Source organism: Micromys minutus, assembly GCF_963924665.1.
Source record: "Micromys minutus genome assembly, chromosome: 15".
Taxonomy (NCBI): domain Eukaryota; kingdom Metazoa; phylum Chordata; class Mammalia; order Rodentia; family Muridae; genus Micromys; species Micromys minutus.
The window spans coordinates 7,630,437-7,653,741 of record NC_137984.1 but is presented as its reverse complement, the minus strand read 5'-3'; the positions used below and the strand labels follow the sequence as shown (position 1 = coordinate 7,653,741).

Genomic DNA, 23,305 nt, shown 5'->3' with positions numbered 1-23,305 from the left:
CTCAAGCTGTATTACAGAGCAGTAGTCATAAAACATGCATGGTTTTGGTACAGAGACCAGCAGGTAGATCACTGGAATAGATTTGAAGACCCAGAAATAAACCCACACACCTATGGTCACTTAATCTTTGACAAAGGAGCTAAAACCATCCAATGGAAAAAAGACATCGTCTTCAATAAATGGTGCTGGTTCAACTGGCAGTCAGTATGTAGAGATGTAGATTCTTGGAGACAACCATCAGACTGAGCTCGGAGACTCCAGAGGAGGAGCTAGGGAAAGAATGTGGTAGCTGAAGGGTTTTGCCACCCCATAGGAAGAACAATATAAACCAACCAAACCCCCAGAGATCCCAGGGACTAAAACAACAACCAATGAGTACACATGGAGAGACACATGGTTCTAGCTGCATATGTATCAGAGGATAGCATTTTCTATCATCAGTGGGAGAAGAGGCCTTTGGTCCAGGGAAGGCTCATTTTCCCACTGTAGGGGGTTGCCAAGGCGCTGAGGTAGGAGTGGTTGGTTGATTGTGAGAACATATTCATGGAATCAAGGGGAGGGAGGGCAGGAGAGGGGGAAAGGGGGATAACATTTGAAATGCAAACACATAGAATATCCAATAAAATATTTTACAAATAAATAAATAAGAAGAGACCAGCATCACTGAGGTGAAACCTGGGAAGTGTTTTCTGAGAGCACAAAGAGGCTGTGTTTCAGTGCCCCCTGCTGGAGACTAGTATCAATCACATCTCTCATTCAAACCAGTCCCAGTAGGAAGGAGGGAGTGTGGCGCACCTGTATGAAGATAGTTTTATTTCAGAAGGCAAACTCCATGTAACAGGCCTGTGATTGTGAACAGGCATCTCCTGGGGGCAGTAACTCGTAGGAGCAGAGAAACAGGCAGTGTTGCTATCTGCATTCATATAAGGCTGAGTTTGAATGTGGTTAAGGACATGGTGAATAAGGCATTATAAACCAGAGATGGCTAAGGTTGTGCCTCGTGCTGCAGCTGGACTCAGTCATGTGTATGAGTCACCCGGGTGCTACTGGTTTTGAAGGCTATGGAAGGCTGTTGGCGAAGGTGCAGCCTCAGCTGCAGTTCACAGCCCAGGACTGAAGTGGTCGTACAAAGAAAGAATTTGAGGCTTGGCACCATGAAGAGAGCCTATTGGTGACGCCTACTTGCAGCGGAAGACAGCAGTGTTTTGGAGATGCCAGTGCCGTGAAATGACCACCAAGAACAGCAGCGGCAATGGAGAACAGGCAGCTGGAGTCTAGAAGACAAGTGTGTGCTACAAAGGGCAGAGCTGGAGAAGTGACCCAAGCCCTTGGAGGAGCCCAGAAGTTCGTGAGTGGATCCCAGACATTGGACAGTTATAGGTTGATTTTGCTTTTGGTTGTGACTGTGCCCTGATATTATTCCCTCTTTAAGGAAGAAAGTATTTTAGTGGAGCCCACAGTTAAGCGATATTGAATTGTGAAAAGACTTTGAATTTTAAAAGGATTGAAATTTTAATATGTAAGAATTTGTAGATGCTGTGGAACTTTTAGAGTTGTTTAGATTTTGTGAGTGAACAGGAAAGTAAGGCTTAATAGTGATGTGTTTGTGTGTCAGGTTGACAAAGGGACAGTTGTGCTGGCTGGTTTTGTGTCAACTTGGAAAAAGCTGGAGTTAGAGAGAAAGGAGCGTCAGTTGAGGAAATACCTCCATGAGATCCAGCTGTAAGGCATTTTCTCAACTAGTGATCAAGGAGGGAGGGCCCAGTCTATTGTGGGTGGTGCCATCCCTGGCCCCGCCCATTGTGGGTGGTGCCATCCCTGGGCTGGTAGACCTGGGTTCTATAAGAAAGCAGGCTGAGCAAGCCAGGGGAAGCAATTCAGTAAGTAACATCCCTCCATGGCCTCTGCATCAGCGCCTGCTTCCTGACCAGCTTGAGTTCCAGTCCTGACTTCCTTTGGTGATGAACAGCAATGTGGAAGTGTGAGCTGAATAAACCCTTTCCTCCCAAACTTGCTTCTTGATCATGAAGTTTTGTGCAGGAATAGAAACCCTGACTGAGACAGTAGGAGTCACCTGAAGACACTCTTGGGAAAATGTAAGCTCTTGACTCGTTACATATGGGCTTTCATGAGCCCTGTGCTTCCACCAATGTCCTAGATGGTGCTGATGTCCTTTGTCCTCTGATTTTCCTTGAGCAGTGTGCTCGTGATCTTCCTCACTGCTGACAAAACACCTTCATTCAAAAGAACGCAGCCCGCCATGCTGGGGAGTGTGCTACATTGCATCTGCAACCAGAAAGAAGAGTGGACAGGAACTGGGGCAAGGCTCTAAATCTTCAGGGTTGCCCCAGTGACCCACTTCCAGTAAGGCTTCACCTCCTAAAGGCTCCACAACCTTCCTCAACAGTGCCCCCAGCTGGAGAACGGGTGTCAGTTCTCACAGTCAGACCAGTCTCAGTGGGTAGGGGGTGTGGTGCATCTGTGTGAAGATAATCCTTTTTCAGAAGACAGACTCCATGTGGCAGGCCTGTGGTTGTGAACATCTCCTAAGGGCAGTAACTGAACAGAGCAGCAGAGGAAGAGGCAGTGTTCCTATCTGCGTTTATGTAGGACTGGTTTTTAATGTGGTTAAGGTCATAATTAATAAGGCATCATGGCATCTTAAGGCGAAAACCAGGTCTGTAACTATTAAGGTCTATTCACTAAGTTAAATATGGGTTCTGGGGATTGACCTCAGATCCTCAGGCTTGTTGTTTTATCTCCTTTAAAAGGGATCTCACGTCTTCTCATCTGATGATGTTAGAATTTGGTGCTAGAGTTCAGGGATTCGATGGTGTGTGTTTATCACCACACCTTCCTAACGAGAATGAGAAAGACTGCTGTTCAAAACGAAAGGGCGTGAAAGATATCTTCCGTGTCGATGGCCGACAGATGCGCCATTGAGCATGTTCTGTACACTGGCGTTCACCACAAATGCTTCCTTCTGATGGTGTCCTAGGTGTTCCCAGCAGGACCACATACTGTCACCTCTCTAACAGGACCCTCATTGCTCAAAGCTGACTCAGCAATATGGCACTGGCATTGTGCTTGTGAGTTGAGCAAGCCTTTGGTATGAAAAGAAATGAAAATGACTAGAAAGTTGTCTCAGGGGACGGGCGAATTGACACATGGTCAAAGCGTTTGGATTTGGTGCCTTCGGTGTTTACTCTGTGTCTCAGTGGGGGAGATTTTTCAACAACCAAATTGTTTTCAAAATGAAAATGCCTCTTGTTCAATGAATGCCTGAGTTCAATGAATGCTCTGAACAAGAAGCCGTTCTTGCCAAAACACTTTCTTCCTCTTCAGTAGCAGAGTATTTCTATTTTGTTGGGAATTTTTGTCTTGTTTGTTTGGGGGAAAGTATTTCAAATAATTATCTTTTAGTTAATTTTCCAGAGCATTGACATTCTTATCTTTGAGGCACTATGATGCTTAATTTTTTTTTTTTTGTCAACCTGACGCAGATTCAGGTCATCTGGTAAGAAGAAACCTCTATTGAGAAAATTTCTCCATCAGGAGAGCATTGTCTTCAATAATAATAAAGGAGGGCCCAGCCCACTGTGGGCAGTGCCACCCTAGGTAGGTGGTCCTGGGTTATGTAAGCAAACAGGCTGAGCAAGCCAGCAAGCATTTCCCCGTGGCCTCTGCTTCAGTTCCGGCTGCAGGCCCTTTGCTTTCCTTGAGTTCCTACCCTTCCCTTCATGGTGGACTGCAATTGGTATGTGAAAGCCAAACAACCCCTTTCCTACCCAACCTGCCTTTGTTTACCGTGTTTACCACAGTGATAGAAAATAGTCAGCCTGTCTCAGGAGTACTAATAACTTTTTCTTGCACAGGTCCAGTGTCCCACGTGCCAATTCATCTGGTGTTTTAAGTGCCACTCTCCTTGGCATGAAGGTGTAAACTGCAAGGAGTACCGAAAAGGAGACAAGTTACTGCGTCACTGGGCCAGTGAGATTGAGCATGGGCAGAGAAATGCCCAGAAGTGTCCAAAGTGCAAGGTGAGGTAAACCTTAGCAGGCAGGAAATGGCGCCTGCATTTAAAGACACAGTATTTACAGCATGGCCATATAGCATGTTCATAACTGCCTAGTCAGCTGTGTGAGGCTCTGCCACTTCATTCTTAAAGAATAATTATATGTCAAACTGAACATATGGGCACATAAATAGTGTCTTATTGTCATTAGCATTCATTACAGTGTGACATTTTAATCTTAAGATTTACTTTAGAAAGTTATGTGTGTGTTTGAATAGTATTTGTACTATCTCTCAACAAATTTACTTTTAGGCAACCATATCGGGCCTTATTTTCTTTGAGAATAATTTTTCAGTTGCCTCCTTGATATCTAGCACTAGATAAATAAAATTTAAATTATTATAAAGAATTAATAATGGTGAATTCAAATTAAAGCAAGAGCATTTTGTAAACTAATGTATTATCGAGCATGTAATGTTTTGCTGTGTCAAATTCACATCCTATCTTATACATATAGACAGTAAATAGCATATAGTGTGACATTTATGCTGTGTACTTAGTGACAAGAAGAACTCTTTGGGAGAAGTTCTTTCTGTGTGACTCAGGCTGAACTGGAACTCCTGGGTTCAAGTGATTGTCCTGTCTCAGCCTCCTCAGTATCTGGGCCTTTAGACCAGCTTAACTTAATTTTTGAGATTGGTACGTAGTGATTTAAGGCTTCCATACTTTTCTCTGCCCTGTAGAACAGAGCCCATTTCAGTCTTTATCTCTGTGCCGAGCACTCCATTCAGAGGATGCCTCAGTTTCAGGCCAGGCCAGTAGGTGCTACTACTGAACACTCCTCAGGACTCTACTTCACATCTCTAAATAGTCATAAAAGCAGTTTCCATGCAGCGTGGTTCTCAAACTGTGCTCTGAACGAATGGCCCCGTGACATGCAGTGGAGGGTTTCTGAATGAATGGAGGCAGTGCAGAAAGTTACGCATTGATGCTGTCAGCATCCTAACCTGACATGGAAGGATGGAGGGAACGGCAGCTGGGTACCCACTGAGGACTCTAACAGTGTCTGCAGCTTCCACAAGTACAGAGAAATAGCTTAAGAGACAGTGGGCAGGGCTGCAGCCCTTAAAGAAGGTAAAGAGGCTTTCAAAAGAGTTGCCCTTTAGACAGCCAAAGGAATGATCCATGGAACCACCTACATGACGCCTGAAAACAACCATAAAGCAGTGTAGGTCATGTTTTATGGCTTGTTTTGACTGTAAACCTGTATATATATATTCTTTTCTTCTAACAGGGACTTTTAACTTCCTTTTTCTTTCTCCTACTAAGAATTAAGGAGACAGATTTAGTGAGTAGTATTTTATACTCTAAGAGCACTTTTCACAAAATATCCATTAAAATTTACAAATATGCAAAAGGAAGGTGCAAGAGGTTCTTTTCAAGAATTTTCATATATAAAGCTTCCAAGTGAACAATCTATTTTCATGTAAATAGCTTCAATATTTGTAACAAAATGTCTTTGAATTTTGTTTTGACCAAACTTACTTATATTTTTGCATTCTGTTATTGCATTTTAAGTTAATTTTATAGTACTAATAGTAATTGGTATTTCTAAGTGTTGTTTCTAAACTCATCAACTTGATAGAAAATCGGGTTGAGAGGGAAAGCGTGCACCCAGCCCCCACTGCACTACCACATCCGCCTTCTCCACAGCCGTGCCCTTCCGAAATCACTTTTATCATGGTCGTTAGTGTCCTATGGGACCACTCAGGCATCTGTGACATCAGTGAGCATCTCTGTTAGCTATGTCATCTCTGCTTCAGCGTCCTTTCCCCGATGCTTGGTTTCACTTACCGCACTGCAGCGTGAGTTCTATGGACCATGGACAAATCTTCTCTCCTGTCTTGAACCGTTAACGTGCACCGTTGTCAATGCAGAGCTACCGATTGCAGGGTTGCAGTGTTTTCCATATTTGGTGGATATATGTCAGATTATTAAATTCTAAAGGTGGTGAAACCGCTTACTTCCCAGAAAAGTCTGCAGATTGTTGGTGAGCTTTTTCTTCCTGTTCAAGTACACTGTTAGTCATTTGGAAACTTAGTGATTGTGACATACATCCTCATATTTACATTCCCTTACTTGCTATAAATAAATATTCACATTCTTTGGCATTTGTCGTGAACCCTGAAATTTTGTTTGTATTCTTTGACCATTTGGCTGGGCTAGGCTGTAGCTTGCTTGTTCGCATCAAGTTCTATGAACTCTGTATTTCAAAAAATTAACCCCTTTTATAGAATATTTTCTCTGCTTGCTTTTTCTTTATTTTTACTTAATTGATTTTCACATATTTTTTAAAGTTTTATTTGTCCGAATATATCCTTTTCATTCTCTTTGTACGTAAACACAAACAAATATCATGCACACATATATTTTATATACTTACATGTTTGCTTCTAAGCTTAAAAAGTCATTTATCATCCAGAAGTTTGATGCAGACATTTAATACAAGTGTCTGTTTTCTTTCTTTCCTTTTATTTTTTGACATATCAATATTTTAACTTTTAAAATTTTAATCTCACCATAATTTATTTAGTGTTTATTATTAATTAGATATCTAAAATGATTTTCCCCAGTTGAATCATCTTGGCTCATCTGTATTTGTTAAATAATTTCATCCTACCAACTAATTTGTAACTCTTGCTAAGCAAATGTTCTCTTACGTACATAATACTGTCTTTGATAGGATCTCCAATCTTGTGGCTAAATTGTTAGACAAATTATATGATAAAAACTGGTGAGTTCCAATGATTGGGCCTACGTAAAATGCACCATTCAAGCAGCATCAGAGTTAAGATTTGATAAATAAGATTAAAGTTGAGATGTATACTTATGAATAATAAATGCAAGTCACCAATATAAAACTAAGTAAACCTCACTGTGTAAGAACTTTCAAAGCTACATGTTCTTTAGCACTAAACTTTCAGTGAAGTTAGTAGCTGTTCGTGAGTGTTTAGGTTTTGATTCCCAATCTTGAATGCTTCTTTAAAACCATGATCTAAAACAAACAAAAAACCTTACATTTTAGTTTCTTGTCCTCACCCAGGAGTGATTGTTCATGCCTGCCATCTCCAGACGGGGGAGGCAGAGACAAACCCCATTGTTTCCAAGGCAGGACTCCTGCCCTCCAAACATGCCTTAGGAACTTTGAAAACACAATAGTACATACCTTTGGGGTGTTTTATCTGAGGCTTTGAGGCAAGTGCAAATCGAATGGGAAGTTGAGTCAAGCACACATAATTAATTATATGAAGAAAGCAGTCATCCAAGAAAGCATCTCTTCATGCCTGTGAAGCAAAGGCTGGACACTGCTTTCTCTGTTAACCGTGGGCACTGAGTCCATATTCAGCCATTGATAATACTTAAAATCTTTGCACTTGCTCATAATTAAAATTAAAATCCAGCCTGGTAAGAGGAGCCCTGTAGTGTCACGTCCTGTGGCATTGCTTGGGTCACAGACATTCACTCCTGTCACCTGTATATTGATGTCCTTTAGAGATTTGGAATGTCTCTTTGTCTAGTTTGCCTGTTTTTGTGTTTCTTTCTTTGGGTGAAGGTCAAGTTTTGCTCAGAATCCAGAACTTAATAAACCAAAGTTGAGTTGCTTCCAGACTTCTTGGGGAATCTTTTTTGCTGGTGCGTGCTGGAGGCAGGAGTAAAAAGGGAATTCATGAAACCGCCTCCTCCCACGTTACTCTCTTCCAGGGTATCGGATTTAAAGGCTGTTTACTGAGCTATTATGGCTTGTGATAGACATTAACCACGTGATCCAACCAGGTGATTTATTCTCCTCCTACAGAAATTAATGTGCTCTGTTTGAGCCACTTTATGAGACATAGGGAAGAACTGATTACCTGGGAATTACCGGAGTTCTAAGGTTAGTATGTAAGTAGCAGGATTTGTGAAATAATATAAAACAATAGGAGCTACGTAATTTATTCTAAGCCAACACAATCCTTCTTTCAAGGTGAAAGGACAGTCACTTTTCTGCTTTTAAAGGGATTGTCAGGGCTACAGTGAGAGGCGGAGTGCTGACCTTCGCTTTCTCACGCTCTGACTTGTATTGCACACATGCACGAACACACAAGCAAAATACCGACAGGCAGTGCTAAAGTCTTATGTGCGGTCTCTATTCCACACCTTAATGGCAGGAAGAGTGCCGTCTAATGTAAGCTGACATTTGCTACCACACGCCAGCCGTTGGGTCATCACGCAGCAGCTGGCCACGGGCTGGGATTGTGAGCGTGTGCAGACATACCCAATCATAACTGTAGTTCTATGAGGAAAAAAACTTGCTAAATATATATTTCATTAATTTTTAAAATTTTTTCTTTCCTGCTCTCCACATTTAAATTGTTAATTAATCTAATTATAAAATAGAAGCAAGTGACACTACAATAATGTAACAACGTACACCTATGTAAATTTGTATTATGATATTAAAAGACATAAGGAGGCAGATACACATACATGTATTAATACTTAGTAAACTTTGAAGTTAAGATATTAACAAGATTTGCCCTTTTATTTAACAGTAGTAAATAAGGGCAAAATTGTATAATATGTCTAAACATGCTAATATGTTCATGCACATGTTTGCACATGTATAAAAGCTTATGTTAATATGCAGTTATACCTTGAGAACAGTCAACACATTTTAAAGCTATGCAAACATGTTTTGAGCTTTAATATAAAATGGAGTTAGATTCTAAGGTCAGATACAATCAATATCTTCCGTCACACAATAGCAGTGTAAGTTAAGAAAATAATGCTATGTGAAAACTATGTAAGTATCTTTTATACATAAAATTATTAGGGCCTAAGTTCAGACATTACATGTAGATTTTATCTATGTGAATATCTAATGCCCAGCCCTCAGCACCAAAAAAGACAAGAGAGAAGAGAGGGGGGTCTAAGTTATAAAAGAAAGAAGGAAAGGAGAAGAGAGGAAGGGGTGGTTAAACACCATTATACTTCAGTAGGATTTTCCAGAAAGCTGCAGTACACACGGTTCATGATGAGAAGATGCCTCCTGGGGAACATGAGCAAAGCAGTTGGAAACTTTGATTGCGTGATGAAAGGTCTCCAAGAGAAAGCATGACATAAGCCCAGAGGTGGAAAATGTGATGTGCGGGAGCCATAATGCGTGGGTCGTTCATTTAGTGTCGACTTCATGAAAGCACTGGCAAGATGGTGCTGGAGAAGTGAATGAAAAAGTCTCCAGACTTTGGGGCTGGAGGGATGGCCTAGTGGGTAAGAGCACTGGCTGCTCTTCCAGAGGATCAAATCCCAGCATCCAACAGCAGATCAAGGTTGTCAGATCCAGTTCTTCAGGATCCAACACTTTCATACAGACACATGTGCAGGGAAAACCATCAATGCATGTGAAATAAAAAACAAAAGTTTTAAAAAGTTGGATGTAAGATTAAAAAAAGAGCTGATATCTAAAAAATTGGGCTTTTCACTGCATATTACGGAACTTAATTTTAGTGCCCATTAAAAGGATTTAAGCACGAGCTAAGTGGTGGTACAGATTTATAGTTTAAATTGTTACTGGTATTTTGAAAGTCGGTATAAATAGCCAGAAAGAGATGGGGGTGTGAGCTAGTTGTCCCAAGGCTGAGAAGAGAGGGATCAGACATGTCACCTGTACCTGCATCTCCAGGAACCTCAGGATCAGTTCCACATACACAGTTCAAGGAGACCAGTGTGCCACCCCCGCTGACATTCAGCCACGTGCCTAAACTGGCGAGGAAGCCGTGAGCTCACTTGTACTTGGAGATAAGACACGGTTTTATCTTGCTTCATTAGGAGGAAGTGCTCTATGAGGACGGTGGCTTGACTTTTGCTTATTTGGGTTGGAAGTGACTGAAAGTCTTATGTCACGACAAGCAGATAGTTGTGCAGACCTAAGGCTAAGGCCAGGCCCCCACAAGGAGATGAAGACATGAAATAGAGCGGAGGGAGATGACATCAGTGAGATGTGGAGGACGTCACCCAAGGAGCTCGCACAAAGCATTAGATGTACAAGTAGAAGTAAAAAGCCAGGAGCGATCAGAGAAGAATGGGAAGATGGAGGCCACTGAAGGAAGAGTGTGCCACAGCTGACTGGTGACACCAAGTGATACAAGAAGATAACCGCTAAAGCATGTCACACCCATTGCCTCTCCGTACGGATTCATTGAGAATGTGCTTGTGCAAGGACGTGTGCAGGCCCCTTAACATACAAATGATGAAGTGACTCACTGAAGGCTGAAGATGTGGCCCGGCACTCCATTGCAACCCTGAGGACCAGAGTTCACTTTCTAACAACCACAGAGCAACCCAGTCTACTCCCGCAACCCCAGCTCTTTTAGGACAGATTGCTGAAGCTTGCTGGCTTCCAGCTTAACCAAGACAGTGAAAGCCTCAGGTTCAAAACGAGACCCTGACTCAAAGGAACAGCACAGAAGAAGAGAACACAGATCTCTCCTGCCCTCTCGTCTCATAGACAGAAATGTGTGTGCCGCCCCTCAGCCCCATGGACTCGAGCATGTGTGTGCGCGCACACACACACACACACACACACACACACTGATGCAGACACAATACTAACAAAATTAAATACAGGGATGACTAGATGAATTAAAAAACATATAAGTGATCTGGACCAGCGTAGACTTTATTCACCGGGGCTTAAGCAGAGGGAAGCAGATATTCAGGGCATAGGAAAAGCAGCACTCCGCCAGTACATTCAGAAGTTCGCGCTGAGAACCCGCTCCTTCCCGGAGCCCCACTCGGCGAGTACACTGCTCTTGCTTTTCATCTCCTAGATTAAATGTCACCTCCTCAGATAAACTTCCTCTTGCCCATAACACCTGATCAGGCTCCTCCCCCATTAACTGTTCTTCTCACGCACACTCATTTTCTTCATAGAACATTTTATGGCTTAAGAGACATGTTTTTGTACAGTTGATTAATATCTGTCTATACTTTAAATTACACAGTCCTTAAGAGTAGGAGCTGTGAAAGATTTTTATCAGCAAGAAAGTAATTGTTTGTTGGGCAAAGGACTAAGTAGAAGACAGATGGATGTTTCCAGAGCATGAGTTCTGGTTAGCTGAGGAAGAACTGAGACAGGACTAAGAGGAACAAGGGCTTCAGAAAAATGAGAATAATCTCTGGCTAGACAGCCATGGGGAATTAATGGGTGCTTGAAGGGAAAGGTTGAGAATGAATGTGAAGAAGAGGAAATGGAACTCAGAGTTGTCTGAGGACGAGGGGTACTATGGTAAAGGAGAGAAAGGTAGTGAGGGGCTAGTCAGTACCAAAGCTCTAGGCTGTGGAATTAGAAGCTGGACAGTGTTCATACCTGCTTCAGAGACTTCCCTTCATCGAAACTAAGACAGAAGCATGCATAAAACCTTCTGTGGCTTACTGAAAACAAATCCATTGGAGTTTTTAAAAAGCCAATATCACAATGGAAGATACCAAATAATCACGAAATCAACATCCTATTTGTTTTTGACTATGGCTGACAGTAAAAGCAACTGCTTTTCACTCATTTGTTTTTTGTTTTTTTGTTTGTTTGTTTTTTTAGCTTCTGGTAGTTGCCTGGCAGTAATCAGCTCTTATGTATCCCCCTTGACATTGTCTGTTGACTCCCTTTTGGTAATTAAACACATTATGTTTGTTTTATCTTTTATTTTATATTGCTTTTTAAGACAGGATCTTACTATGTAGCCCTGGCCATCCTCATACCTTGGGCTTCCAAGCACCAGATTGCAGGAGTCTACAACTAGTTAGTCTACAACTAGTTAGTGTTCTCTTCCCTTTGACTGCTTGTTGGATAGGATCTGAGGAGATCTTGTTAGCTACGGTTGTCCGTTTGAGTACAGTTATTTGTGGGCATCTCCAGTGGAGAATTGTTTTGACCAGACTGGCCTGTGGGCATATCTTTGAGACCTTGGTTATTGACCGATGTGGGGAACGTCAGCCCACTGTGGGTGGTGTTACCCCTTGGCCAGTGGTCCCAAATTTTTAAAAAGACTGTCTGAAGGATCTCATATGGGGTGGTCTGTGACCTGTGAAGCCATAGGTTCTTGCCCCCAGTGATGGTGCCAGGTATGGGTTTCATCTTGTGAAGCAGGATTTGAACTCAACCAACCCGAAGGTTCTTGTTTACGCTTATAACTTCCATACCACTGCTGTAATGGTGGTCATGTCTTCTGGGTGGTAGGTCCCAAAGTTCGTAGCCGGTAACACTAATAATTTACCTTTCTCTGATAGCAGCCACAGCACCTTTCAGCACTTTGAAAGTTGAAAGTGGGAAAAAAGCTTTGCAGTCCCAGCTCCATTTCTCCATGTCCCATAATTCAAGCCTGTAAGGTCTTCATCAGTAGGACGTTACCACTGAGTTCTGGAGGGTACCAAAGTGAACTGGCAGTAATAGTCTGTGATGTTTGGGAGACTCTGGGGCCTTACTGGCCGACAGTTCCTTCTAAATGGGCATAGTATTAAACCAGTTCCTAAGGAATTACAGCTACACACAGAGATTAGTGTGTCTCTGATCCTTCACTGAAGAGGCTTCTTTTTGCAGTAGACAGTCTTTTGATTAACACTGAGACCTACAACTGTCAAGGTGCATGGAATAAATGGGGCATCTGCATCACACTCCCTCCTCTCATAGCTCAGGGATTCTTGCGAAAGAGGGGTAGGAAGTAAAAAAAATAAGTGTAAAAGCTAGAGATAGTGGATGATTACGGCAAACTGGTGTATTCTGGATGTAATGACATTTACACTTAGGAACATGTGACCGTACACAGGAGGTAGGCACAAACCCCCATCAGCTGAGGACCTCTTGGTAGTTGGATTCTACTGAAAGAGGAAGAGTCATGATTGCTTTTGTTTTGTTTGTTTGTTTGTTTTTTGTTTTGTTTTTAATAACAGTGTGGCCCCTGGTATGTCAGCCATTCTCCAGTAGATAGCCTCTTCAAGTCTATTTGTGGGTAGCACAAATTGCACTCAATGGGTTTTTCTTTGTCATGAGGACACTAAGGTGAGCCATTAAGAAAGAAGGGAACAGTTATGAAAGGAGTTGTGGAGGGACTATGATGAAAACACATCATATGAAATTCTCAAAGGAAAGCAAGCTGGCGGAGCAGAAGGCGGCATTGGTAAGCCCATTAGTCACAGTCTTCCGCGATGTTTGTCATACCAACAGAAAGGTCAAAAGTAGATCAGTGCCTGCGAAGTCCCTTCTGCCTACTATTTATTTATCAGTGAGTAATACCATGTGTGTTCTTTTGTGACTGACTGAGTTACCTCACTCAGTATAGACTTTTGCAGTAGAATCCGATTATGATTTGAATTTCCTCAGTTTCTGTTCTTATGTCTCCCTTTTCATTGCTGATTTTGTTTATTTGGATATTGTCTCTGTGCCCTCTAGTTAGTCTGGCTAAGGGTTTATTGATCTTGTTGATTTTTCTCAAAGAACCAACTCCTGATTATGTTGATTCTTTGTATAGTTCTTTTTGTTTCTACTTGGTAGATCCCAGCCCTGAGTTTATTTTCTGTCATCTACTCCTCTTGGGTATATTTGCTTCTTCTTTTTTTTTTTTTTCTAGAGCTTTCTGGTGTGCTGTCGAGCTGCTAGTGTATGCTCCAGTTATTTTCTGGAGGCACTCAGAACTGCGAATTTTCCTCTTAGCACTGCTTTCATTGTGTCCCATTGTGCCTTCATTTTCATTGAATTCTAAAAGATTTTTTAATTTCTTTCTTTATTTCTTCCTTGATCAGGTTGTCATTGAGTAGAACAATGTTCAACTTCCATCTCTATGTGGGCTTTTTGTTGTTTTTGTTGTTATTGAAGACCAGCCTTAGTCCATGGTGATCTGATAGGATGCATGGGATTATTTCTATCTTTTTATGTCTGTTTAGGCCTATATTCTGATCAGTTATATGGTCAATTTTGGAGAAGGTACCATGAGGTGATGAGAAGAAGGTGTATTTTTTTAGGATGAAATGTTCTATAGATGTTTGTTAAATCCATTTGGTTCATAACTTTTGTTAGTTTCACTGCATCTCGGTTCAGTTTCTGCTTCCATGATCTGTCTATTGATGAGAGAGGGGTGTTAAAGTCTCCCACTAATATTGTGTGTGGCATAATATATGCTTTGAGCTTTAGTAAAGTTTCTTTTATGAATGTGGATGCCCTTGTATTTGGAGCATAGATGGTCAGGATTGAGAGTTCATCTTGATAGATTTGTCCTTTGATGAGCGTGAAATGTCCTTTCTTACCCTTTTTTTTTTTTTTTTTTTTTTTTTTTTTTTTTGATAACTTTTGGTTGAAAATCTATTTTATTTGATACTAGAATGGATACTCCAGCTGGGTTTTTGGGACCATTTGCCTGGAAAAAATTTTCCCAACCTTTTACTATGAGGTACTGTCTGTCTTTATTACTGAGATAAGTTTCCTGTATGCAGCAAAATGCTGGGTCCTGTTTACTTATCCAGTCTGATAGACTATGTCTTTTTATTGGGGGAATTGAATCCATTGATGTTAAGAGCTATTAAGGAATAGTGATTGTTGTTTCCTGATATTCTTAGAGGAAGAGTTATGCTTGTGTGACTGTCTTCTTTTGGGTTTGTTGGAAGATTACTTTGTTGCTTTTTCTGTGGTAGTTTCCCTCCTTGTGTTGGAGTTTTCCATCTATTATCCTTTGTAGGGCTGGATTTGTATAAAGATATTGTATAGATTTGTTTTTGTCATGTCATCTTGGTTTTTCCATTTATAGTATTTGAATGTTTTGCTGGGTATAATAGCCTGGCCTGGCATTTGTGTTCTTTTAGATTCTGTATGACGCCTTACCAGGATCTTTTAGCTTTCATAGTCTTTGGTGAAAAGTCTGGTGTGATTCTGATAGGTCTGCCTTTATATGTTATTTTCCCTTACAGCTTTTAATATTCTTTGTTTTGTGCATTTGGTGTTTTGACTATTATATGTTGGGAGGAATTTCTTTTCTGATCCAATCTATTTGGAGTTCTGTAGGCTTCTTGTATGAACATGAACATATCTTTCTTTAGGTTAGGGAAGTTTTCTTCTGTAATTTTGTTGAAGATTTACTAGGCCTTTAAGTTGGGAATCTTCACTTTTTTTCCTACACTTATTATTCTTAAGTTTGATCTTCTCATTGTGTCCTAAATTTTCTGGAAGTTTTGGGTTAGGAGCTTTTTTGCATTTTGCATTTTCTTTGTCTATTGTGTCAATGTTTTCTACGGTATCTAATGCACCTGAAATTCTCTCTTCTACTTCTTGTATTCTGTTGGTGATACTTGTGTCTGTGTCTCCTGATCTCTTTCCTAGGTTTTCTATCTCCAGGGTTGTCTCCCTTTGATATTTCTTTATTGTTTCTATTTTTTAGATTTTTTTTTTTTTTTAAATTCCTTCAGGTGTTTGGTTGTGTTTTCCTATGATTCCTTAAGGGATTTTTATGTTTCCTCTTTAAGGGCTTCTACTTGTTTACCTGTATTCTCCTGTATTTATTTAAGGGAGTTATTTTTGTCCTTCTTAAAGTTCTCTATCATCACCATGAGATATGATTTTAAATTAGAATCTTGCTTTTTCTGGTGTGTTTGAATATTCAGGACTTGCTGTGGTGGGAGAACTGGGTTCTGATGATGCCAAGTGGCCTTGGTTTCTGTTGCTTAGGTTCTTGCATTTGCCTCTCAAAATCTGGTTATCTCTGTTGTTGGCAGGTCTTGCTGTCTCTGACTGTGGCTTGTCCTTCCTGTGAGCCTGTGTGTCAGCACTCCTGGGAGTCTTTCTTCAGGCAGAATTTGGGTATGGAGAGCTGTGGTACAGGAGCAGCTCCAGGGCACAGACTGAAACTGAAATGATCCTGATTCAGGCTGTTCCTTGGTTCCTGTGTCCTGAGGGCTCTGGGTGGGTCCCTCTTGGGCCTGGTATTGGAGCAGAAGTAGTGTTCTTACCTGTGCTCTCAGGTGTGGCACAGGGTCAGCTCCTGTCGCAGATGAAAACAGTAAGCTAGTATCAACCTTTGTCTCATGTCTTTAAGTGTCAGACAGGTAACATTGGTGTATAAATATTGAATTCCTGAAGCAGCCCCCTCATCTATTATAGATGGAGAGAAGACACTAAGTAGCAATACATGGTGGGGCTTTGTGCCGCAGGCACTGTGAGTTTAATCTCATGGGCTCTGATACTGAACTGAGTGGTTAGTTTGTTTCTAGAAGAACAAAAATGATGCATAGCTTGAACCTGTGACAAAAAATAAGGACTATAATATTCACCTGTCTTAATGTTTGATGTTCTTAAACTAAAAATAACATTGTTATCAAGCTGTATCATTTAAATTTATGTTCTCAACAAAAAACAAACAAAATAGTTAAACTCTTGGAAATTGAGACAGGCTGCCTCCATGGTGGGCTTCACATTGGCAGTTCAGGAGACTAGGCCCATTTCCAAACACTGGGCAAGTGCAGGCCTCAGAAACTGCCCCACCTGGCCTGAAACAAGGACAGCGAGTCAGAGGCAGTTTTCAGACTTCCTCATCTACTTCCTCCCTAGCAATGGTCCTGGAGTGTCTCGAGAGACAGAGCCAATGAGAGAGGTCACCTACCCCTCCCACAATCCCCTAATGTGCTTTAAATGGGGCCTGTGAGTTCACTTGGGTGTCTCTATCTTGGAATGGGAGACCCTACCATGCTGAACTTATGCATAATAAAACACTCTCTGCTTTTACATACAAAAATAAGTAAATAAATAAATTTAAAATAAATAAATATATGTTTTCCAGGACTTTACGTAGCATGTTGGATTTAGTATACCTTGGAGGTTAGAAGTTCAGAATTCTAAGTTGCTTAGCAAATATTAGTTATGAATGCCTCCTGTTGACACAAATCTGCATTGTGTCAGTTTATTTCTAGAGTTAAAAAATAATAAAGAATTTATACAATCATAGTCATTACTCTTGTACTACTGGGATCAAACCAGCTGGTACAAACTCTAAGATTTTTTTTTTTTTTTTTGGCTCATACTTGTAGAGGGTTCAGTCTGTTGTAATTGGAAGGCATGGCCGAACGGCAGCATTCACGGTGGCAGGAACATGTGGCTAAATCATAACATACCAGGAAGCAGAGAGCACAACCAGAACCAAGGCCTGGACTGTATCCTACAAAGACCCTCACCTGATGACCTGCTTCTCACAGCTGCTGCCCACCTCCCCAAAGTTCTGTGATCCACATACTTCTCAGAGCTCACGTCTGAGTAAAAATGATGGTCACACTGTGCAGTTAGAAGGGGCAGTAGCAGTCTGTGGGTCACCCATGATGCTGCTGCGTTCTCACCAGCACCAGGAACTGTTAGCTCCATCTCAGTGCATCAGACAGTCCAAAAGTAGGTGCTGAGTGCTTAGGGGTGGATGTCACAAATGCCTTCAAGGGCCTTGGTGTGTGAAGGCTGAGAAATGGTTCAAAAGTGCCCTGGCCCAAGGCTACTGGGACTTCATGTTTTCTGTTTTGTTTTAGTTGTTTGTTGTTTTTGTGTTGTGTTGTTTTCTGTTTTTTAAAGACAAGGCCTCGTGCAGGCCAAATTAGTCTTGGATTCTCTCCTAGTGGTGGAGAAAGACCTTGGACTTGAGAGTCTCCCGTCTCCCAGCCCTCTGCTTGTTGGCTTTACAGGCCTGTACTCAGCTCATGAGGTGCAGTGGATTGAACCAGGACTGTGCCCTGTACCCCCAGTTACAGGCTGAGTTATTTCTTAGTGCCATCTGCAGGGTGCATAGCTGTCACCTCATTCTTACCGACGGGCACAAGAAGGGTGGTCACTGGACCAGCAGCTGAGTTACTAGGAGACCGGGTATCCAGATTTTGTTTCAGTGTACATCTGTCCTTAAAGAGGGACCCTCAGATAATTGATAGGCTGCACAAAGCCCATCTCCACCTCTGTGGGACCAGTGTATACAAAGAGAAAACGATATGGCTCTAAAGGGGGAGAGGACCAGTAGCAAGGATCATCAGCTTTGGGTCAGTAGGACCCTGAATGTACCTGCTCATATACCCTCGAGCGCATACTGACTCTGTGCATTTGAGGAAGAAGATTAGAGTCACAAGTGAAATACATAAAGTCCTAGAGCCCAGCAACAACTTACCTGCTAAACATCGAACAACAAACTCTGGCAGGCTCGACTCTTGTTTTAATTATAAAATTACTAACTACATTATAATATCCCTAAAGCCACGTTATATGCCCATCATGGTAAAAGCAGTATCGGGGACCTTATAAACATGATTATAAACAAATATGACTGAACAAATTGAAAACTTCAATTCAGGGATGCTATAGTCTTTTAATTTGGTAAAACTGATATATTTTACTACTTGATATATTTTACTTTAAAGACATTGATTGCATTTCCTTCTCTTTGTCCCTTTATCCAGATCCATATCCAGAGAACGGAAGGATGTGACCATATGACTTGCTCACAGTGTAACACTAATTTTTGCTATCGATGTGGAGAGAGATACCGCCAGCTCCGATTTTTCGGAGACCACACATCAAACCTCAGTATATTTGGATGCAAATATCGCTACCTCCCAGAGAGACCTCATTTAAGAAGATTAGTTCGAGGGTCAGTCTGTGGTGAGTAGCACATACTCTTGCTCTTCAGTGCTGCCTTAGGATCCGAGGAAGGGCAGTAGCAGGTCTCAGCCATGAGAATCTTGAGGGTTTGCTATGTGCCAGAGGTTCTAGTACGGCCTTTACCAAAGAGTAAGAAGAGAAGCATTCCTTTTGTGAACAAAATGTAAAAGTTAAGATTGTTAATACGACACTCTTTGATGATCAGCTCTTCTGAAACACTGAGTGAAAGCCAATTGGTGACAAGAAGAATGTTATATTTATTTTTGTATGGACTGAACACTAGGACGGGCTGTTTATTTTTTAAATATGTTCAGTACAGCATGAAACGGGACAATGGTGGATAAACACACACATCACAAAGAAACAAACAAGTAACACAGTAAATCTAGAGATACAGTCAATGGTTTATTGTAATAGCAGAAATTAAATGAAATTGTAAATTTAAAAAATGTTTAAGTAAGATATAGTTTATGGTTATGAAAAGTTACGCTTGATTATTTAAAAGGATGTCACTAAGAGAATTGTTATTGATCTTGGTATAAGAAAAAACATGCTTACTCCAGTTAAAATCATCTTTAGAAGTAGACCTAACCATGTCCTACACTGTCAAGTTTATTCCTCCTAAAGGGTAGACATATATATGCTCCTGGAACTCAGTGATGGTTGGGAAGATGGTTAGAAGTCAGTGCTACTAGTACTTGATGCTTGTGTTCTGTTGCTGTGAAGAAAATGTCTCAGTGGGTAATTTAAGAGAATATATTACTAAAGAAACTAAGCCATGTGCAGGGGCTAAGGAAAGAAAAGCAGACTCTTAAAATATGTAAACCTTGGTACTGCATTCTAGATCCTTCCTCACAGCCCTATAGATACACAAGTCATTGTTCAGTAAGATTTAATATTGTTTAACTGAGTTTTGTCATTGATGTGAAGCAAAAGAAAAATGTATGTCTGGGCGTTATGTTAAGTGGACAGTGATTCATACCTAAATTTATTAGATATCAGGCAACGCTGTAAAAATTGATATTTAAAGCTATATTTTTCAATATCTACTCATCTAATTCCAAAACTGCTTTCTATAAATTAAAAAAAAAGTTAATTTTTTTCTTGCCAAAGTCCCAACAGATGGCTGGGATATCTTTCATTCGTTGATCAATGATCATGACTTATAGGTGGCATTGCTGTGTGATTCTTAAAAAGCTGTGTGGCTGCTGGGCACTCCTGTTTCCTTCACACTCTGTGACATCTTGTCTGTCCAGTTTCGTCAAAAGCCACAGCACAGTAAAAGGACATAAGTACCTGTCCTGGCATCTATGTTGCTGCCTTTCAGGGTCAGAGCGAACCCACGGGTGGCTTCTGGGCTGTGTTACATGAAATTGTGGTGATTATTATCACTGATCTATTTATTCATTCAGCGGAGAAGCCGCTGGTGCTGCCAAGCATGCCAGCACGGAGCTGTCTCACAGTGCTTCCTGCTAACATCTGTCTCAGTGATTCACTTGGGTCACATCCAGCACATCACATACTCAGTGGGAAGTTCCTCTAGCAGCTGTCTTCGGGCATCCCATTTGGAGTTCAGTCTGTTAGACATGATTTCCCTCTTTATCTAACAAGTAAATAGAGCCTTTTTCTTAGACATGGGCCTGGTCAGACACCCTTTTTGGTCCCTACCGGCTCTCTAACTTTGTGAGTTGAATAGATTGTCTGCTGACTCACTCTGCTCTTAATCATGCAAGACTTTGAATATTGAAAGTAGAAGTGGAGAGGAAAAACACAAAGAGTGAAGTGTGTCGGTGTGGAGGGTTATAGTCTTTGGTTATAAACAGCGAGGGTTATAAACGGTGGGTCCTTGGCATCGGCCTGTGGCTTTGTATCCATTCTCCATGTGCCCCCCATTGTACCCAGGCTCCCGTCAGTACTGGGTGGCGCAGCAATGAAAACCCTCAACTCTCAAACTTTTGTTTTTCAGCTGGAAAGCTGTTCATCGCGCCTCTCATCCTGGTGTTGGGATTGGCACTAGGGGCCATAGCCGTCGTCATCGGTAAGACACGTGACATTGAGATTAGAATTCTCCCATGGCAGTGCAGTGTGAGTGTGTATGCAGTAGCGTGGGTCAGCCAGAGAGCGTGGCTTTTGCTCTGCCGAGCTTCAGACAGCCATGCGGCGTGGGCTGTGTGAGTCAGAGGAGCATGTTTCCGACAGGATGTGTTCGTGAGACTTTTGAGAGATGAGCACAGGTGTTACAGGACTAGTTCTCTGACTTAGCGTGACCCAGCTAGCCCGTGGAGCTGTTGGAAGCACATTGCTGGATGCCCCTGTCAGTTTCAAGCAGTGTGCTGGCCGGGTCTACATTCCTAAAGAGGCCCCAGATGTGACTAATGCTGTTAGCCCATGGGCCACACTTTGAAAAGCATAGCTTTAGAAATTTCAACTTCAATGTTCTGGATAGAAGCTACTTTGATCATTATTCCCTATTGAAAAGTGGGATGCTTTTTGCTGAATTAAATGATTTTCTACATGTAAACTCTTTATGGGTAATGAATGTGTGGGACAAAGTGTGTCACGTTCAAGCCATTGTAGTCAGTTGGGACTTTATAGAACAGATGTCACTCTCTTGTGCTGTCAAGTCTCATTAAGATCTCAAACATGCACATGTATGTTCTTAAATAAAATGTTGTACCAGCCAGTAATGAAATGAATATCACAGTGTGCACATGATGGGACTAACAGTAAAGACATACAGCTAGGTGGCTGGAAAACATTGCCTTGCTGTTCTTTAAATAGACTTGTAGGACTGCGTCTGATAAAGGGAATTGCGGACGACAGGGAAATAGAAAGAATGAAGTCTTATAAAACACATCCAATAGTATTTTTATATTTGTGAACTCTTAATAATGATTGTTGTAAATAGTTTGTATATAAGTAAAATTAGGAAATTTTAAATCTATATGTACACATATATTTATACACACACACACACACACACACACTTATACACTTACATACCTCAGTGCTTTCCTTCCTAATTGCCTTCATTTTTTTCAATCCCTAGGTTTATTTGTATTTCCTATATATTGCCTTTGTAAAAAACAAAGAAAGCGATCACGGACAGGTATGCACTGGTAATCCACAGAGGATTTCACATGATGTCAGCCGGTACCAGGAGGAGCTGTGCAGGACGACGCACCTGTCTGTGAGTTGGATCCTTCGAGCCACCTAGAGGAACTCGTGCGTTCTTGTCTCCTGTGGCTCTCCAAAGGCCACAGTGCCTCTAGCTACGGTGCACTCCCAACGTGGTATCTTGTCCTTTCCCTAAACAATTGCTGCTTTGAAAACAATGGTCACTTTCGTTAACTATAGACATTCATGTAGTAACTTGACCTTCGTGGTTCTTGGAAGAAAATATTTTGAGAACAGGGTATCCTCAGACGTGTTTTGAGGACACCTCACAGGAGTGTTATTTGGATTGTCTGAACCTTGTGCTGCCCTGGGCTGTCTCTGAAACTTGGTATGCATAGCTGAATCCTGCCTGTCTCAACAAACAAAGCCACTCTTCAGAAGATAAATCAAAGTTCACCAAATGCACCTGTTGTCATCTGTAACCCCAATGGTACCATCATTTGTTCTATGGATACTGTAATTGCTTTAAAAAAAAAAAAATCTCAGCACCCAGAAGGGAATTAATGCAACTAGTGAGAAGAACCATGAGTTACTGGTGCGTGTGTGTGAGGGTGTGGATGTGTGTATATAAACGTGTACTGAACCAGGCTCTGTAACCGTGTGATCATCTATTCCCATGTCTGTTTTCATAGAACCTTTCAGCCATGATGGTCATTTTCATGGGCCTAACTTGGTAATGTACTGAATTAAAGCCAATGTCAATATGTTGTTTCCATGGTAACTGTCTGTTTCTTGCTCTTTCTGTGGTCACACACACACAGAGCGATGTATGCAATGTCACTCTGAGACATACCAAACTTTGTAAAACGGACAAAACCAAACGGGTGATTTCAGAAAGTCCCCAAGTTTCTAACACTTGCTCTTTTCAGATTCCTTGGATTTCGACACACATAATTTAGCCTGTCCTGGGATTATTTAATTTTAAAAAAATCTTTTGCTTTGAAGAAAATTGGTTAAACTTTTAATTTAGTTTCCATTCTGCTCTTTACTTAATTACCACCTTATAATCCTAGATAATTTTGCTTTAGGTGAATTTTCTAAAATTATTGAATGTTCTACTCCCTCCTTCTCTCTTGTCTCTCTTTTTTATTTGTCCCAAGTTTTTTTTTTACAAAAATAAATACTAGTTTTGGCAGATTTTGCCCTTGTTTATTATGTGGGTGCATATTTTGTTGATATCTCCTTATAGAGAGACAACTTGAAAACCGCTTTTAATGTACATAGTTTCTTCAAAACTTTTGGAGAAGGATGAAAATGAAAATATTTTCAGGATGTTTTTTTGAGTAAGGAAATGGAATTTGCCGGCACAGCTCTCTTCCCTTGTTTTCATCAAGTTCATCCAAACCAAGAAGAGACGCTAGGAAGCTGAGGCTTTCCTCTGATCCCCGAATTCTCAGAGTTAGCTGGTTACTGTT

At 41.2% G+C, this 23,305-nt stretch overlaps 1 protein-coding gene across 1 annotated transcript in view; it reads left to right on the top strand.

Moving 5' to 3' along the window:
- Positions 1-22,619, top strand: part of RNF217 (ring finger protein 217) — a 101,142-nt gene extending 78,523 nt beyond the window's left edge. The window contains exons 3-6 of the mRNA XM_080929320.1: positions 3,876-4,040; positions 18,512-18,713; positions 20,680-20,751; positions 21,763-22,619. Of these exons, the coding sequence (XP_080785446.1) occupies positions 3,876-4,040; positions 18,512-18,713; positions 20,680-20,751; positions 21,763-21,836 (513 nt within the window). The 3' untranslated portion in view covers positions 21,837-22,619. The remainder of the gene's footprint in view (positions 1-3,875; positions 4,041-18,511; positions 18,714-20,679; positions 20,752-21,762) is intronic.
- The last annotated feature ends 686 nt before the right edge of the window (positions 22,620-23,305 follow it).